This window comes from Symphodus melops, assembly GCF_947650265.1.
Source record: "Symphodus melops genome assembly, chromosome: 23".
NCBI lineage: Eukaryota > Metazoa > Chordata > Actinopteri > Labriformes > Labridae > Symphodus > Symphodus melops.
In genome coordinates, this window is record NC_136713.1 from 12,575,343 (window position 1) to 12,594,941 (window position 19,599).

Below are 19,599 nucleotides of genomic sequence, written 5' to 3' on the forward strand. Positions count from 1 at the left end.
AAACTCATTTGTGTCGAGATCGGCCGGACCAGTCAGTACTGGAGTTTCCACCGCGCCATTTAGTAACCGGGGAAAGTCTTTGCACTTCTGCTCACATCTTTCAAAGTTTGGAGGATCAGTAAAGATGATGTTAAATGCTGAAGAGAAGATTTATAATCTTAGTTCCATTGGGGGGCGACAGTAGCTCAGTCTGTAAGGGACTTAGGTTGGGAAACTGGAGGGTTGCCGGTTCCAAGTCCAGATGCCAGGACCAAATCTGGAAGTCGGTCTGGTAGCTGAGGAGGAGTTCACGTTCCCGAGCGGTGCCGAGGTGCCCTTGAGCAAGGCGTGGGTTGCACCAGCTCAGGAGCGCCCTCTGTGGGTAAGGCCTCCTGAAAATGACCAGTGTTTTCTGTGTGTGTGTGTGTGTGTGTGTGTGTGTGTGTGTGTGTGTGTGTGTGTCCCGCCTTCAGGTGCTACTCTAGTATTGGGAAAGTCCAGGATGCCTTCATCTCCTATCGGCAATCCATAGACAAATCAGAGGCCAGTGCAGATACCTGGTGCTCTATAGGGTAAGGCTCAATATGTTTCCTGTTTGGATGAATGCAGCCAGCTGTTGTCGCCTGTCGGAGCATGTTAGAGGTTTCATAAATCAGATCTTCCTCCCCCGCTGTCTCCCGTGCACACTTAACCCTGTGTCCTCTTTCTTTCCCAGGGTGCTGTACCAGCAGCAGAACCAGCCCATGGACGCCCTGCAGGCCTACATCTGCGCCGTGCAGCTGGACCACAGCCACGCCGCCGCCTGGATGGACCTGGGCACGCTCTACGAGTCGTGCAACCAGCCGCACGACGCCATCAAGTGCTACATCAACGCCACACGCAGCAAGGGCTGCACCAACACGCCCGCGCTGACCCACCGCATCAAATGCCTGCAGGTGGGTGCAGCGAGGAAGGCGCAGACGCTAATGTTTGGATGCATTCATCCTTTTTATCACGGAGAGCAGTGCACAGAACTTTAACAGCAGCAGCATGTCAAAGGTGCAACGAGCCTGCAGAGTTGGACTTTAAATACTGACGAGAAGTAGGGGTGTCCCTGTTTAGTCTTTAACTCCCTAAAGCGGTTTAAATGCTGAATGTATAGAAGAGAGGTGTTTAGAGGTAAACATTGGTCATCAATCTGCTGGCGGCCGTTTATCCGTTTTATCTGCTCCACAGGTCACTACTTTATTTAACTGTTGACCTGCGTCGCACGTTCTTTTAAACACCCAGATGGAAATAGCACGTCTAAAAATACCTGGATCATTCTGGGACATCCCGAATTGAAGCTCCTGGCTGTCTCTTCTGAGGTTGTTTTTTTTAGGTTGTTGTCTATGCTGCTTTTAGAATAGAATAATGACTAATGACTTTGTTGTCATCATATAATAGTACAACGAGATTATTTAAAACACCAACGAAAAACCGAAAATAGCAGAAAAAGGGAGAGCCACACTCGTCCGCCGTCCCGGATCATCTTCGGTTCACTCGAAGCCGTTTGGTGCGGCTGAGGTGTGCGCTGACGACAGACGGCGTGCAGGATGAGCCAAAACTGAGATGCAAAAGCGATAATCGTGCAGCTTTAAGTGGACACGTGCTACATGAGTAAACGACGAGGCTCAGAGCACAGAGGAAAGTAAACCAAAACATCTCCGGCTCTCTCGTTTATTTCCCCCGGCTTCACTCTCTGTCGTGACATTAAATGGGAATTTCATTCTTTTCAAACCTGGGACCTTTCTAACATATTTAGTGACACACGCACACACACACACACACACAAAGACACCTATAGATGCACTGATTTTGAAAGTTAGAGCGTGTACTAAGATTTGAGCTCAGTGCCACTCCCGCTAAAAGTTTGACTTTGCGCTACAGCACGGCGTAAAGACGCAACCACCGTTACTTCTCGCCAGCTCTTCCGTTACACGTTCCCCATGTCGGTCAACAGAGATGATAATGCCGGACGTTAACCGATGCACCACAACAACGCCCAAACTATTTCTCACTACGAAAACCAACAGAGAGCACAAAGGGCCCAGGTTGAAAAATAAGGAACAGGAAAGGATGCACGCGGACGCACGCTAACGACAGATGAGTTCATACCACGGATAAAGAGAACAGCCCTTTTTCTCACATATTATTTTATTTCATCTCAAAGCAGAAGTCTTTCCCCCCCCCCCCCCCCCCTTTACATATGCATGAAGGAATGTCACATGTCCACCAGTTCTGTTAGCATCAAGTCCTGACATTAAGACGAGCTCAGCTGCTTGTTTTAATGGAACTGTGTTTACTGTTGCTGCTGAATGTCATCCAAAAAAAGTGATATCCTCCTTGTGTGCGTGTGCGGTTGGTTCTCTAAGACGTTAGCCAGCCCAAAGACACAAGTGGTGTTATATACTCTTTACCATTGCTGATCATTTCCTTGTTTTTGAGGTCATCGTTTTTTTTTTTTCCTTCTAAAAAAAAAAAAAAAGAAGCAAAAACCTTGTCTTTATTATTTTTGTTTTTTTTGTTTTTTCACGTCGTTTTCCATTCCCCTATAGGCTCAGTTGAGTAATCCCCAGCTCAGTAGCCTTCAGGGTAAAAGTAAAATGCTCCCTCTTATTGAGGAGGCATGGAGTCTGCCAATCCCAGCTGAGCTAACCTCCAGGCAGGGAGGCCTGAGCAGTGCACCACAGCAGGTGAGACACCAGATAGATACACCTCCCGCCTCCCTCTCTCCCTCCCCCCCTCCTCCCCCCTGAGTGCTCACTCAGACACACAAACACTAATCGTAACACGCAGACACACCTGCAGTGCCGACACATACGCATGCACTGTTGTACGTACTGACTGATGGGTAACACTTGATCTTAACTCCACCTCCCACGCTGTGTGCAGGTGTCTCACGATAAACAAAACAAAGTGAAAAGTTCCACTCACATTGGAGGTGTTTTTTTCTCTGCCAGTCAAACATGAATTAGTTTTTCTCCATGGCTTCACGTCCTGGCCACTTTCTCTATTCCTGCTCTTTCGGATGAGGAGGGGTCCAGCCAAGTGTTACCCACTCCTTCACTCCCTTTCTCTCTCTCCACAGTCGCCACTCGGCTTCACCCATCATGCTCCGTTAACCAAAACAAAAAATGACAACAAAGCACTTGTGCAGGCTTTTTTTTTTTGTTTTGTTAATTCTCATTCAGTTTCTCCTCCTTTTAATCCGCATTCTAATCTAATGTGGTATTTAGGATTACACCCGGCCTCCCACACACGCATGCTTCACAGGCCTGGATTGTTATTAAGACTGTCTGACAACATTATGTAAAGGATCCCTTCAGTGACTGTGACCTTTTTTGTTAAGGTAACAATTCTTTCATTGACAAAAAGCAGCCGTTAACCACTCTCCTCAAAGCCCACCAAACTCTATTGACAAAACACTGATTTGACCTCACAGAACATTTGAGAAGCTTTTTGTTTTCACTGTGTAAATTCGAATAATTGGTTCTGATCCATTGCAACATTTTGAAAAAAAACCCCCCCAAAAAACTGAAGTTATAGACGCACCTAAAAAACGTGCATATTTGACGAGATTAAATAACCATTTTCATACATGGAGTCTGGCAGCTTTGGGCATTGACCTTTCTGCTCAAGGTCATGTCCCATTTAAGCCACCAACAGATGTTCTTCATAGACAAAACCAGTCATTAAACCTCACAGAACTCAGGAGTTGCTGGGAAGTTTTGTTGGTGTTAAGTGAATTAGAGCCCGACCGATTTTAATTGGCCAACCAATAATATTGTCCGATATTAGAATAGATGGATAGATACTTTATTGATCCCGAGGGAAATTCAAGAAATATACAGAATATACAGTGACGACTCTGTATCAGCTAATTCTATGGGTCGATATTATTCAATTTATTTACCAGTCAGCATTCCATGTATTACACGAGCATGTTTCTTTCACCAGCAGAGGGCGCTATAGATAGCACCGTATTATCACTCAAGTGTGCAGTTACTTTCCAGTGCTCTTCATTAAAAATCTTTCATGTATATGTCTATATTTATCTCTACAGATTGAACATATAGCAAGGAAAGATATCTGTATCAGCTTTTTTTTTTTCCGGTATCGGCCCCAAAATCCCATATCGGTCAGGCCCTAATTACATCAACTAGCCGAGGTGCAACGTAGCTCGCATGCTTTGAGAGGTTAAATTTCTGTCTTGGTCAATGAAGTCACAGCGCTCACATCTGGGTCTGCATCACTGCAAGACTCCATTGACAAAAACGCACATTTTTGTAGAAGACTTAAGTTGCATTGTGTGACACAATGTGAAAATTAAGGCAGAAGAGGACGAGCAACGCGGATGTTTCTTAAAGCGTTTTCTGTTTACAAATGCATCTTGCTCAAAATACAAATCTGAGCCTGTCCAGAAGCAAACCCAGTTTCAGGTGGCAAACTTGTTGAACCTGCGCCCTGCCTCTCTGTTTGCTCGTAATCTGCTTTGACTGGGAGAGCTCGCCCTCTGCACACAGATTAAAGTGCTTCAATTCTTAAAAAATCAAGCGGCTGTGCTTATAATCCTCGCACTCATTCAGTCCCTTTTGGGGGGCTTTTGACCCCCCCCTCGCTGTGATCGGTGATGCCGTGCTGCCGTGGAGAGTGAACACCCAGGTTTCCCATTGGCTCTGTCAATCATCCTCCCCACCTCCCCTCCCCCCCTCCTGCCCTCCCCCCTTCAGTAGTTGACCTTAGATGTCCTGCAGCTGCTCTCAGAGCCTCAGCAGCGCCCTAGTGTTCCATCACCACCACCTCACTGCTTCATCAGAGTAGATGCAGGTAGCTCCATCACGTCCATGTGTGTGTGTTGGGAACATTGTCGTGTTGAGGAGAGTGGATATTCTGCAGCTTCCACACAAGACAAAGCTTTAAGGGGGGGTGTGTCATGAATTTGAATCTCAATGGAAAATTCATCAAAATGATCTTGAAGCTTCAATCCTTGAAATCAAACGCCAAATTTGTGATTTGTCATTGTTTTGCATGATTTGTTTGAAGCCCCATTTTTCACTTGCTGCAGTAAATGCTTTTTTCACATCGAAACCTGGCAAAAAAAATCCACAAAAAGGGGCAGCGCCGCGGTTTACGCTGACGACGAGAGAGGGTATGATAACAAGATAACAAGATTTTCAAAAGTGAAAAAAGTGCGACTGAAGTATAAGTATATTCTTGTCTCTCCTGGCTTATTGAACATGAGTGTCGTGACACCTGAATCGAAGGTCAAGCTCGATTTTGATTGAATCTGATGTTGAAGCATTGTGGCCCCTCCCCCCTTCCTCTTCCCGCCTGTTAGCTTGTGCTAAACGCGGCGCGCTCCGTCGTCGATCGAGGTGAGTTGAACGTCTCCTCGTTCTAAAGTCACCGCCTGAGAACGAAAACAAACGCATCAACGCTCAGCCTTCACTAAAGACGATACATACAGAGCAGAGCGCCCCCTTCTGGGCTGTTGACGCCCTATGACGTGAGCCCTGGTATACACGGATGTTTTCTGTTTTGTTCTTGTTTGTTCCAACGTCCAATCACAGTATCCGCTCTCCATTTTTCTCTTCCTTGTTCTCCATCCCTCGCTTTGCTTTCTTCTCCACTTCTTTCCTTTTTGACTTACTTTGATTTTCCTGCTTTCAAACAAAAAAAATCGTGCTTGATTGCTTCTGTTGGATTATTCTTTCTCCATCTCCCTCTTATTTTAATGGCCTCTCATTTACATCCCTGTTCTTTTCTTTTTGTCCCCCCCCTCCTCCCTATATTTCTTATGCTGCCCCCCTTTTTCTTTTCTTTTTTCGCCTGCACCCTGCAAACCCCCCTTCCCCCCTTCCCTTCTTTCTCCAGGCTTGCAAGCCCAATCACAGTGCAGAGGGCGGGGGCTCAGGTCAGTCTCTGCCCCCTCACGTTGGCTCACTGGGCTCACCGGAGGACCAGTCCTGCCCGGCCAAGAGGAGGAGAGCCTCCAGCCCCGGAAAGGTACAATGACAGCTGTGTTTAGATCATGCATTGTGATTGGTTCTGCCTTCTTATTGGATCCGACGCCTCTCTAATGATACGTGTTTTTTTTTTTTCAGGCTGATTCTTGGGCCAGTAACCCAGCACAGCAGCCGGTCCCCAGCTGGTACCTCTCCCCACAGAAGCTACAGGTTCATAATGTCTCATCCCATGGTTCTTAAACATACCGTTTCTGTGGATTCAGCTCTGATTTAAAAATTTTATTATTTTTTTTGCTGCATTTCTATGCTCAGATGCTTGAACAGTTGCGGAGTAACCGGGCCAGCCTGAAGCCCCCACAGCTGCAGATGTTGGGGCAGCTGGAGGCTCAGCTCACCATGATGCAGCAGCACCAGCACCAGGTAAAACCAAAAAAGTATTCCTTAATTTTTGCTGTGGTCAGGCGTGCTCCCTCGCTCACGCCCGTCCTGTTGATGCTTCTGCACTTCTGGATTTGAGCTTCAAAGACTTGTTTAGAATCATTCGTCTTCCTAGCAGCTAATGTGGGCAACAAAATGGATTTTAAAGTAGAGACTAATGTGCACACACACCGCAATAAAATCTACACATATTTAACCCAGTAAAAGGTTTGGTTGCTGCATAGCCTAGCGCTCATGTTGCACGCCCCATGGACGAAGGCTATAGTCCTCATCGCGTTGGGTGGGTTTGAATCCTACACTTCCTGTCTCTCCTCAGCTGCCCTGTCAAATAAAGGTGAAAATGGCAGATGACATTTTAGGGTTAATTCCGGATTTACTAACCCAGACTGTAAACACTTCCAAGACTCATCATCCTCCCGTAGTATTCAAATCAGACCTGTGCGAGTCCCGTCACGCTGCGTGGAGGCGTGTGTAGAGGCGTTGGCCACGCTGTGGTTTGGCACGCTTTAAAAAAAAACCCAAAATGCAAGCGAGTGCAGGAAAGTGTAAACAGAGCGAGGTAAGAGTGTGATGAAGAGCTGGTTCTCCAAGCCTTCCAAACTCTTTCATCATCGGCCGTGCATTCGGCGCTCTCTATCCCCTGAACAGTACTAACACACAGATATGATGACATGTGGGAGGGGAGGAGGCAGGGTCCGAAATAACACCCACCAAGCGCCAAATGCGGGTAGATTGTCCGTTTGGCGAGTACATTGTTTTACCCAGAAGTCATCAAAACTATGCTATTAAACGAGTTTTATCTAGCCGCCTGCATCTTTTTCCTGAAAAAATAAAGGCCAGCAAATTTCTCAATTTCTTGATCTGATAAAATGATTTAATCTGTAAATAATTCAAAAGAACATAATGATTTCTCAATTTAATGGAGTGTAACAGATGTGACACAAAAACACTCGGCTGGTAAAAAAAAAAACAAAGTTTGGTCGGTGGATTTTTTCTACCCACCAATTTGGCCGGTGAGTCCAAAAGTAATTTTGGGACCCTGGTAAGAAGTCAGATTCAAACCCGCTGCTGCTTCTCAAAGTGGCAGCTCTTACAAGTGAAGAAGAATCCGATCAAAACGTCTTCTTCCCTCTGTGCTTATAACGTTTCCTCTCCGTTCACAGATGAGACAGAACGCCTCAGGAGGTCCGGCGCGCCCATCTCTCCCCAACGGCCCCACCACCAACTCCCTCCCTTCCCCCAACCCCAGCCTCCACGCTATCCGCCCCCACTTGGGACCCCACCGGCCCCTGTGCCCGCCTCAGCCGCTGGCCAACGGTCCGGTAGGCCTCGGGCCACACGGACACTCAGACCCCCTCCCCGGGGGCAGTAACAGTAGTAATAATCAGTCAGGACCCACGGCCACAGGACCCAACGGAGACGTGCCTTACCTGCAAGCTGCCGGCAGCGGCGACGCAGCACTGCTACCTCACACCTGCACAAGCACGCAAACACAGGACGCCGCGCCGCGCCAGGCCCTGCACCTAAACTCCTCTCAGGTCAGACACCGTGCACTGCTCATCATTAGGGCGAACGAGCTGAAATGAGATTTAAAATAAACTCCCTCAGGCTGTGTTCGGCTACTCAGCGAAGAAATAAGGATATAATTTGGTTTTATCCCACTGACCTACTTGGCTCTGTAGTAAAAACTGTCAGAAAGCATCGAGAAAAGCCACCGAGTGGTTTCAAGAATCAAACCGTTAAATCCCTCCCATGAGAGGTTTAAAGCAAGGAAGGAAGTCTTGGCTTCATGAATTTAAATCGCAAAAGATGGACGTAAAGATTCGCTTTGCAAATTAAAAGAGTAGAGGAGAAACGCTTCCTCACTGTAAAGCAAAAAAAAAAACATCAAAGAGCCAAATAAAATCCAAGTCATTACACGTAACCTGCAGAGCAGTTTGAGATAGTTGTCTTAAAAAAAAAAAAAAAAAAAAAACGGCAGTAAGATGTGCACGTCATGTGGCCTGCAGGTTCTATACAGGGCGACTGTATGAAGGGGGATAATGAGTTAAATTAAAGGGGACATATTATCCTCCTTTTTAAACAGCGCCCCCTGTGCTCTAAATGAAACATCTGTGTTTCTGAGCTTTGGTCCAAATATAACATGAATCAAGAAGCAGAGGAGCCTGTAGAATCCAGCTCTCTCTGAACGCTCCGTTTTGTTTTGTTTGTGTATCTCTTTAAATGCAATAAGCCCCGCCCCCTGAGGTTTCCCCACAGAGAATAAAAATGACACAGCTGCGCCAGGGGAGGGCATTGTCTTACCCGAATCCAACTTGTGATGTCACAAACTGAGAAACTTTTGAAACTGTGGAAAGACTTCTGCAGACCACAAAACAAAAGACTGGGTGGATTTATTTCATGTTTTGTGGTTCTGTTCATGTTCAAAAAACTGAAGGCAGAAAAAAACACATCTTGAAGACTTCTACAACAAATTAATAATCACATTGCCAGATATTTTTCTGAGCTCCGTCTCCGATCTTTCCATGTCGATGTATTTGTACATGTTAAATGCAGTTATCAAACACTTTGAAAAGTTGATTAAAAAGCTGGTGATGCTTGTTGTCCTCCATACAGCGCCCTCTGCTGGTAGAAGAGAACTGCGAGTGTGATACAGTGAATGTCAAATCCCGGTGAATTAATCGAGTAATATGGGCGTCATAAGTCTCCGGATATTATCAGTCAGACTTGTTTTCTATTTAAGAAAAGACACAAAGTGTTGAGGAATTTCTCGTGGTTGTTTTTCAAATCAAAGAACGCGAACTGCAGCGTCTTTCTACACATTGAAGCACAATGAGGTTTCCTGTTTGAAGTGCTCACGTGACGATGTCGTCCTTTTCTTTCCCTCAGGGGCTTCAGAAGGGGTCTGCACCTCATGCGGCGAGCTCCAGTACTGAGGGGACCCTGTCTCACCCCCAGATCCCCAACTCCACCACCTCCCTGCTCCCCAACAATCAGGTTGGACATTCCATGAACGCCCCATCGCCAAGACAGCAGCCGCCGGCCCACAACCACCTCCCCTCCCCTCCCTCCCTGCCCCCCTCCTCTACCTCAGGTGGAGCAGCACCCGGTGCGCCCGCTACCAAAGATAGCAACACAGCCCTCGCCAAGGCAAACGTATCCCTCGGAAACGGGGGCTCTGAGGGCAAGACGCCATCGCCGCCACCTTCGGCTGACGGTAAGGCAGAGCAGACGGACGGCTTAGTCAATCACGTGCACTCGGAGGACGGTGGCAAGGCGGCGGAGGTTGGCGAGAAGCCGAGCCTTAGCGCAGACAATCCTAGACTATCCGCCCTGCTGGGGGAGAAGAACCCCGAGGAGGGCGAGGGGCCGTCAGACGGGGCGGCGTCCACAGCTGCGACCACGCACGAGTCCCACAAGAAAGTCAACAACATCCACCCGGCCGTCCTGCCCTCCACGCCCCACGCGCAGGGCAGCTCAGCCGCTTCCTCGCCCATCTCAGCCATGTCCACCGCCACGCCATCGCCCAAATCCACCGAACACACCCAAACGGGTGCCCAAAGCCCCGCTACCACATCCGCCGCCGCCGCCGCCACCACCACGCCCACTGCGCCTGCAGTGAACGGTAACGGCAAAGGAGGAATATCCGAGGACTCTCAAAGCCCGCTGAAGGCCGAGCCGCCCGCAGTCACCAGCCTGAAAGCTACGCCGCCGCACGGACACAGCTCCTCCTCTTCATCGTCTTCATCGTCCATATCCATCTACCCGAGCTCCACAGACGTGCTGAAGGCCTGCAGGTCAGACTTTTAGTACACATATCTTTGAATGAAAGGATGTCGGAAACACCTGTCGAGTGTAGCGCCTCTCTTTTTTTTCTTTCTTTTTTTGTGTGTGTGTGTGAACTTTGAGAAAGCGCTCGAGCGCCCCCGTAATGTCCTCGTCTCATTGTCTCGCCGTTTAAGAAGAAATCAGTTATTTGTAGCATGCAATTCATCATTCATCTATGAAAAATGTCGAAAAGGCTTTTTTGGCTGCATCCAGAATCCTGCAGCTGAAGAGCATGTTTTTTTCTTTTGAGGGTGTCTCCCCCTGGTGGATTTGCGGAGCAACTACAGAAGCAGACGCATATCATTATGTAACTGTAAACAACACCCGAGGCTACTGGGCCGCCTTGTTGCCATGCAGATCTTATTCAGCCTCAGTTGGTTACACTTTGACTTTACATTGGACGCTTTACAACGAGTACCTATAGATGATAATTTAGCTTTTTTCTCTGCTGCAGAATAACGTGTTGTCAAGTCATGATTTTATTTATTTATTTATTTTTGCTTGATGCATTTGTAGGAATCTCGGGAGGAACGGTCTCTCCAACAGCAGCATCCTCCTAGACAAGTGCCCCCCGCCCCGGCTGCCCCCTCCCCCCTCACCAGTCCTGCCCAAAGACAAGCTCAACCCGCCGACGCCCAGCATCTACGTGAGTGCACGGCAGGAACGCCTCCGAAACATCGGCAGGTCACCGCGCCGTTTCGCATCCTTTTAAACTTTGCCGTTTGTTTTTTTTTCTTTGCAAACCAGCTGGAGAACAAGAGGGACGCTTTCTTCCCCCCTCTGCACCAGTTCTGCACAAACCCCTCCAACCCCGTCACAGTCATCCGAGGACTGGCTGGAGCTTTAAAACTGGGTAAGTGTCTGGTCGCACTTCCTGCTAAGTCGTTTTCTTTCCCCGTTGTGTTTTTGAGTCACTCAAGTTTTCCCTCTGGCGTCCGTTGTTCTGCAGACTTGGGTCTGTTCTCCACAAAAACGCTGGTGGAGGCCAACCCGGAGCACCTCGTGGAGGTCTGGACTCAGCTCTCTCAGCCCGCAGACGAGAACTGGGACCCGAGCGGGATCAAGAAAATGTGGCGCTGCGAGAGCGCCCGCGCCCACACCACCATCGCCAAATACGCCCAGTACCAGGCTGCGTCCTTCCAGGAATCCCTACGGGTCAGTCCCGTGTCCTTTCACTTCACGGCATGAGAAGAAGAACGACGAGTCTGTTGCAAACTTTTCCTGTTTTCTTTTTTCAGGAGGAAAACGAGAAGAAGGCGCTGAAGGAGCCGTCGGACACGGAGCCGACGTCTGCAGAGAGGTTTGTTTTTCGCCTCTTTAGCTTGATTGTTTTGGGCTCATTAGAAAGCTCCAGACTCTGAGATTTCATTTCACCCAGCAGAGAATGTAGTTTGGTTTAGCTGAATTGTTTTACGGTTTGAGGAAATGGTTTCAGAATAACGTTAGAAGCCAGACGATATCCCGTCTGGGTTTGGGGGTTTTGGGAGCCACTGCCCACATAATTAGCTTTGAGACAGTCAAAATCTTTGGATGACTTTCCAATCATCCCCCCCCCCCTCCCATTTCTTAACTCGACTTTCTGTTGTGTTTGTTTACAGTGTTGCACGCAAAAGAAGGGGACCGTTAAAGCACATCAAGTTTGGAACAAATGTCGACGTGTCGGATGAGAGAAAGTGAGAGAGTACCTCATTTTGGCATTTTGTGATGTTAAAAAAAAAAAAAAAAAAGTCAGCAGATGAGGACGTTGTAAAGGCGGCTTGTCTCCTCGTCCGCTCTCCTCCAGGTGGAAGCAGCAGCTGCAGGAGCTCAGCAAACTCCCGGCCTTCGCTCGAGTTGTGTCAGCCGGCAACCTGCTCAGCCACGTCGGACACACCATCCTGGGCATGAACACGGTGCAGCTCTACATGAAGGTGCCCGGGAGCAGGATACCAGGTAACACACACACACACACACACACACACACACACACACACACACACACACACACACACACACACACACACACACACACACACTTCTGGATTAGTCATTAGTCTGCCTTTTCTCAGTTGGTGAGAGGAATCACTCTGATTGGCTGTTCTCGATTAGAAGTACCGAGATATCATAACAACGGACTTGCACCCCCTGCTGGCATGGAGAGTCATTCACTCTCACGCACATCGCTTGTCATAAGGTGTGATTGGCCGTCTGCTGTAGGGTTTGCGGAGCGTTCTAGACAGGCGAAGGCAGCGGGAGAGGACGCCACAGTCGGTTCTTCGTCTGTTTTGTTCGTCAGTGCGTCAGGCATTGTGAGAGTCCTTCTCTAAAACAATGGAAAAATGAATCAAAATGTCATGTTGAACCCGTTATTGTAAACACAAAGTTCTGCTTCTTGCATTTTAATAAATAATAAAATAATAGCGGCTCGTTCGTCGAGGGTTTAAACCAGCTCCATGGACAGGGCGGGTCCCCGGTCTCTAGCTCCTTATTTTGGGGGTAAGTGCGGGTCCTTATGTCTTCAGCCGTCTCCTCTTGTTTGTAGTCAAAGACGCTAGCATACGGCTAACAGCACAGACGCGCTACCATGGTAAAAGAAAGAGGACGGTTTGTTGTTGTTTCATTTTTAAGCGGCTTTTCACGCGGATGCTGAAGTCAAACAGAGTAGGGGACGACATGCAGCAACAGGGGGCCACAGGTCGGACCCCTCCCCACTCAGCCAACGGGGTCCGAGCATCGTGTTTCAGGTAGAAAGGCAGCTGTCAGCAACGATGTTATCCAGTAGATGTTCACACATGTACTGGGATAAAACCAGTGTCTATGCTTAACCAGTAGCGTTCAGGTGTTGTTGGGTCAAATGTGCCACGCCCACCCTCGTCAGTCCCTCACGTGACTCAACGGGTTCTTGTGCGTTCTTCCAGGTCACCAGGAACACAACAACTTCTGCGCGGTCAACATCAACATCGGCCCGGGAGACTGTGAGTGGTTCGCCGTTCCCGAGCCGTACTGGGGAGTGATGAGCAACTTCTGTGAAAAGTAAGACGGGAGGAGAGTGTTAGCACAGAATATATATATATATATATATATATATAGAGAGAGAGAGAGAGAGAGAGAGAGATAGAGAGAGAGAAAAAAGGCAAATGGATAACTTGTGTTTCCTCCCTCACTCTCAGGAACAACATCAACTTCCTGATGGGCTCGTGGTGGCCCAACCTGGAGGACCTGTACGAGGCCGACGTGCCCGTCTATCGGTTCATCCAGCGTCCAGGCGACCTGGTGTGGCTCAACACGGGCACCGTGCACTGGGTGCAGGCCATCGGCTGGTGCAACAACATCGCCTGGAACGTGGGACCTCTCACCGGTGCGTGGTGGACTTGAGTCAGGCAGCTTGCTCGAATGTTGAGATGATGATGATGCGCTTCATAATCCCAGGAGGGACATGTCCTGGACTTAAGGACCACACATGGAGCTTCCTCCACAGTTTTTATTTTTTTAGGCTTTTATTTAGACATAGGACAGTAGAGAGAGAGCGACGCCACAGGCGGGTCATTAAAAAAAAAAAAAGCCTTTTAAAAGTAGTTTGCCTGTCGTCACGGTAACAAGCATGACTTTGAACAAATCCCCTAAATGTGTATTGAAATGAAATGGCTGCAGATCTGTCGTCAGCCTGACACTGCAGCGTATAGCTTCACGAGCAATCCGGAGAAGCAGATTCTTTTTTACGTTTTATTCCAAAATATAAAATGCATCGATCACGCAGCGAACGTCTCGAGCAAGAGGAGGCACGAAATTCGTGTCCGTCTTCCTCGAGCTCGCAGAGAGAAGGCTGATGCCGTTCAAAACGAGCAGCAGCGCTCTAAAGATCCAAGAGGCCGGGATGCCACACGAGTGTACAGACGGACTAAATCCAGAGTGACACGACTGATTGTAGCAGACAGGAATGATGATCACTGATGGGCTGACCTTTCCCTGTTTTTCCATGAAAGCCTCTTTTAGCTGATTGGTGACCTTTTGGAGCTGATTACAGCAGGATCTCATTTCCTGTCTGCAGCAGGTGCACTCTTCAGTCGTCTGTGTGCTGATGGCATAAACACTTTTTAAAACACCTCGCCCTCCACTTCTCAATAACGTCCTCACAGAACGCCCCAAATACAGCTTTTGGACGTGTCTACGTGTAGTAATGGCAAATGTTTTTTTTTTCTTTTCTTCAGCCCATCAGTACAAGCTGGCCGTGGAGCGTTACGAGTGGAATAAGCTCCAGAGCGTCAAGTCGGTGGTTCCCATGGTGCACCTCTCCTGGAACATGGCTCGCAACATCAAAGTGTCCGACCACAAGCTGTTCGAGATGATCAAGTGAGTCACACGAGCCTTCACTGTCAACACCCCCCCACCCCACCCCTTTGTCCGCGCCAGCTGTAAGATGTTCCCGTTTCTGTGCCTTGCTGTCGCAGGTACTGCCTGCTGCGGACGCTGAAGCAGTGCCAGTGGGTGAAGGAGGCTTTGGCGTCAGCCGGGAAGGAGACGGTGTTGAGGCCGAGGACCAGAGACGAGCCGGCCCACTACTGCACCATCTGTGAGGTCAGTAACGCACGCACGCACAACCCGGGAACACTTCAGCGTCAGGGCTGTGAAATCTAACACGATTTCAGCGCAAGCAGCTAACACTCTTTTTTTTTTTTTTCTTCTTCTTCTTAGTGTATTTAAAAAAAACAAAAAACACTTTAACACGTGATTGAGCGCTCACATGCTAAACGACACCTCCGACTGTACACGTGAGGCTGAAATCAGAGCGACACTTCCCCTCAATTCTGGACGGCGTTAACACTCGTTCAGTCGGTCGATGGAGAATGAATTAAAAGCCGACTCAGTTTTTGTTCAGAGTAATTAGCGTCTATGCTAATGGATTTGTTTGAATGAAGGGCTTTTATGTGGGCTTCAGTGTGTGTCCATATCCCATTAATTGTCTGCTGCCATTGTGTCTCAGTAATCGCTCTGTTAGTCTGTGCAGCAGCTGCAGGATGTTTCTCTCCTCATGACATCATCACCGCTCTGCAGCGTTATTCAGACCCACTGGTTCACAGCGTCCTCATGAGCGTGTGTGTATGTTTGTTTGCACAGGTGGAGGTGTTCAATCTGCTCTTTGTGCGCCGCGAGCTCCTCTCCAAGAAGCAGTATGTGGTGCACTGTCAGGACTGCGCCCGGAAAGGCAGCGCCACGCTGGATGACTTTGTGGTGCTGGAGCAGCACAGGATGGACGACCTGATGCAGGTCTACGACCAGTTCACATTAGTAAGTCTGCAGGCAGGGGGCAAGATCCTTCATGACCATGTGTGAGAGTTGACTCAACGAACAACCTGAACATGTTAGAAAAAAAAAAAAAAACAAGAAAAAAACAAGAAAAAAAAATCAATGTCTGTGTTAAAAATGCTGCAAGTACTAATTAAACGTTTCCAACCAATCGGAAACAAGATGAATCTGTTCAGTCATCCTTTCTGATCTTTATTGTCTTTAGTATCTGAGTGCTAACAATGTGGTTCCTTGATGTCGGATATTTGAGAGACTGTTATATATGCAGCCGTTTTAATATATACACATATATGAAGTACCAGATGTGTCCACATGGTGGTGTCTTCCAATGGTTTGAGCGTGTCAGGACCAAGGAAGTGCACCAGGCTTGAGCACTTAGATGAGTCAAATGAGCTGGACTTTTGAGGGTGAAGCGTGCTCGGTGGGAGAATGCCTCGTGTGAGTGTTGAACAAGGCTTCACGTCCAGCGTCCTGGATGATCGAGGACCCTCACTCAGTAATTAGACGTCAGCGTCGGTTTATAGGAGGTGTTTTTTTATTGGTGACAACTCGCTCTACTTGCAGTAAAACTCTTAACTTGGATGAAAGAACCCTTCTGTTTAAAGTGTAAGTACCTGAAAGTGATGACTTACTGAGCGTGTTTTCTTCTCTCCCCAGGCCCCTCCTCTTCACTCATCTTCATCTTGACATTAGGCGTCTCCTCCTCCTCCTCCTTCCTCTTCTGCTGTGGAGCCATGAAGCCCATTTTACAGGAACTTGTATTCAGATTTTCAAACAAAGAACAAAAACAAACATCCACATGCGCGGACCATTTCTGATATTCAGGAAAGCCGAGGCCGTCTCCCCCCCCCCCCCCCCACCCCCCCACCCCCCCAACCCACCCGACGGCCGGAGGCTGAGGCGGCCGAGTGTGTCTGTCTATGCAACCTGTTGTGGAGCGAAGTGCCGGAGCCTCACCCCCTGTCCAGAGGGAGGCGCTGGCGAGCTCTCTAACAGGACTTCTTTTTTCTCTTCCCCCTCCCCCTTTCCCAGCCCCCCTCTAATGACAATGGTTCCGCCCTGTTTTAATGGAGGACTTAATCAAAAACCGGTTGGGAACAGAGGGGGGATGAGTTTCTTAATGCGTGATAAAAATGTTTTGTAGATACTTGTTAACTGTCACAACTGGCAACACCACCCGTAAAAGACTACTGACTTGACAACCTTTTCTCCCTCGCTCTTCATCTTTTCTTTTATTCTGGTAACAGGATGAGACGTCAACTTTGTTTCCTAGAAATTTCACCCTTCATTTTCTCCTTTTGTTTTATTCCCTTCCAAGGAGCACTAGCCGGAACTTTTTCTACAGTAGATCGTCGTTTTCAGACTCTCTCTCGAACTGCAAATTCTCCCCCCGAAAAAATTTGTAATGTGAAGAGTTTAGGTGATTTTCTTCTTCTTCTTCTTTTTTTTTTCTCTTTTCTTCTTTTTTTTTTTTTTTTTTTTTTTTTTTACAGCTTTTAAGTTTTATCTTCGTCTTGTTTATTAGGTTAAAAAAAGAAAAAATTAGGAGAAAAAAAATGTACTAGCCAAGTCACAAAGAGAATGGGTTGCACATAGACTTATGGAATAAAAGTTTAATTTGTGATTTTTTGTTTTGTTTTGTTTCTGTTGTTTCTAATCTTGATGTAAATTTACACTATTTATAAATACATATTTATTGCTTGAAAATATTTGTTGATGGAATGCTGTTATTTTTTCCAGAGTACCTGCCATTAAAATTTGAAGGAGTTTTGTCATTTTAACACGACTCCTCTTACATTTTCTATATATAAATACAAATTGCTTAGCAAGCATTGTACAGAAACGGACATTTAAAATTGTTTTATTGTTTGAAGAATGTTTTATGAGTCAATAAACACAAAGTTGTCAAATTAAACATGCATGTTCAATTCAAAAAACTTTTTGTCCCCAGGGGGGCAATCAAAAAAAAAAAATTCAAAGCGTGTTTGCTTCCTCAGATACACCGTTTACAGAATCAAACACGCAAAAAAAACCTGATGTGTTTGAGTAAAGTCCCGAAACCCAGCAGACAATGTAGCTGTAGACTGACACACACAGAATCCTACACTGTATGCCAGGTTCAGGACTTCCACAGCATCTCAAAATGTCATTTCAATTGAACTTAAAATTCCTGCAGTCCCCCAAACTACCCTTTTATCAAAACAAGGAAAGCGCTTAAGCTTAAAGGAAGACTGCCATGTTTTGATCCAGTAGATGGCGCCCTTGAGCACCAGCATGAGACAAAAACAAACTGCTGCTTGGCTGCAGAGACACACCTCCAACCTCTCTCCACTCATGTTCACATGAAGGAGTTGTGAATTCCAACGCAGCATAATTAGTCTTCTGCTCAAGCAGCAATCACCTATGTCCTGCATTGACGGGTCAGCTGGATAAGTTAGCTCATAGCTTTACATTGCACATAAATTGACACGCAATGATCTAAAGACACATGACATTCAAATAAGCAGTGAGTATGTTCTTCCTGTCTCTAGTCGTTGCCTGAAACGGCTTCATACCTGATGTGATGTAAACATGGCTCTGACAACAGTACAGCTGGCTGTACTCACTCTTCACACTTGTTATAGATAGTCATGACTCAGAGAGACGCGTTAACACTTAAAAAACAAACGTGGCTTAGGCACCAGATATCAATTTAAACATACAGTCGATTTTGATGTCATCATGGCCGCCAGCGGAGACCCAGTAGCCAGATGTAGCTGCTGCCAGCCCCACAGGATCTACACTGACTACTGAGCATCCGCTGCACACCCTGTGGCTCTTCCTGCTCCATTTTGAGCCAAAATGGCCGCCTCACCAGCTACGTTTAAGCCAAGACGGGAAAATGAGGAGGAGAAACGACTTCACACAGAGGGAGAAGCTCGAACAAGCTGGTTCCCTGGCGTAATAAGGCAGGTGCGAACAATAAAACCCATAATATAGTCAGTTAAAATTGTAGTGTGAGTGAAAATACAATAATACAAGTCAAAATACAGAGAACGTAATGCTAAGACAAAAAATACTATTTTTATACAGACAGAAAAGAGATATCTTGTGAACAATACAGCATAGAAAAGCATTTTTCCCACGTCACCCTTAAATGCTCTGCCAACCTGTTGTCTTATGTTTGTAACGTGAAAAGGTTGTTTATTGACTGACATTTCCAGGTGAGATGCTATGACAGTTTTTTTTTAAATTAAAACTCTTGTCACATATCCTCAACAGTGTGTTAATGTATTTTTTAATTAACAGGTAGATGATTCATTGAAACCATCTCAAATGTAAAATTAGAGACAGATTTGATGTTTCAACTTCTCTGTGAATCATATGTTACACATGACGCCTTTCTGCTACGGTTTACTTTGTCACCTGTGATTTCTTTTTAAAACTCTCTTAAAGATAAAGGAGGCAGAACTAGGGGAGAGGAGCCAGGCAAGTGTGTACTTCGAGAACATAGTCAAGGAAAAAAGTTTATATGTGGAGAGTAAAATAAAGTTGACATGTCAGGAATTGTTTGTTTTTTGTTTCTTATTTTTTGGTGCTTCAAGGCCTCTGTATCATTATTTTTTTTTATCTTATTCTCAATTTTTTTTTGTTTTGTTTTAACATTACTCAACGTTTCGACTTTTTCTACTACTACTTCAACATTTTGACTTTTACCTCAAAGTTCAAAGTTTATCCTACAGGAAAACAAAGCTTTATCTCCTTCTGTCATAATTTATTTCTCATGTCTGGTCCCAATCCTGGGGGAACGGATTAAAGTAACCTGAACCTGAACCTAACCCCGTTTGAACAAAACTCTACACCTGACTCGCGGTGAAGCTAAAATATCTCCGACATAAAGGGAAACATAATTTAGGCTACTTTAAGCCGTAAACACTGATGAAGATGAAAGATATTGGCTTCATTTGGACTGTTATTGTGTTAAATACATGCAACACTACCGTTTTAGCCACTTTAACATTTCCCATGAGCCTCTGCTATATTTTTTTCGCGGTTCAGGACATGTTAGCATGCTAACGCTACAAACTATGGATGTCAACAGGTT

At 46.6% G+C, this 19,599-nt stretch overlaps 1 protein-coding gene across 2 annotated transcripts in view; it reads left to right on the forward strand.

The window, feature by feature from the left end:
* LOC306818321 (lysine-specific demethylase 6A-like) overlaps positions 1-17,430 on the forward strand; it is a 30,327-nt gene extending 12,897 nt beyond the window's left edge. Inside the window, exons 11-30 of one of the 2 annotated variants that reach the window (XM_079335851.1) lie at positions 453-551; positions 695-914; positions 2,556-2,693; positions 5,875-6,006; positions 6,105-6,176; positions 6,279-6,386; positions 7,568-7,942; positions 9,294-10,201; positions 10,749-10,878; positions 10,980-11,085; positions 11,182-11,387; positions 11,471-11,532; positions 11,831-11,905; positions 12,016-12,164; positions 13,130-13,244; positions 13,382-13,569; positions 14,420-14,561; positions 14,660-14,786; positions 15,327-15,497; positions 16,173-17,430. In XM_079335851.1, the coding sequence (XP_079191977.1) occupies positions 453-551; positions 695-914; positions 2,556-2,693; positions 5,875-6,006; positions 6,105-6,176; positions 6,279-6,386; positions 7,568-7,942; positions 9,294-10,201; positions 10,749-10,878; positions 10,980-11,085; positions 11,182-11,387; positions 11,471-11,532; positions 11,831-11,905; positions 12,016-12,164; positions 13,130-13,244; positions 13,382-13,569; positions 14,420-14,561; positions 14,660-14,786; positions 15,327-15,497; positions 16,173-16,202 (3,553 nt within the window). In that variant the 3' untranslated portion in view covers positions 16,203-17,430. The remainder of the gene's footprint in view (positions 1-452; positions 552-694; positions 915-2,555; positions 2,694-5,874; positions 6,007-6,104; positions 6,177-6,278; positions 6,387-7,567; positions 7,943-9,293; positions 10,202-10,748; positions 10,879-10,979; positions 11,086-11,181; positions 11,388-11,470; positions 11,533-11,830; positions 11,906-12,015; positions 12,165-13,129; positions 13,245-13,381; positions 13,570-14,419; positions 14,562-14,659; positions 14,787-15,326; positions 15,498-16,172) is intronic. The other variant, XM_079335852.1, reaches the window with a different exon arrangement.
* Positions 17,431-19,599: the final 2,169 nt, after the last annotated feature.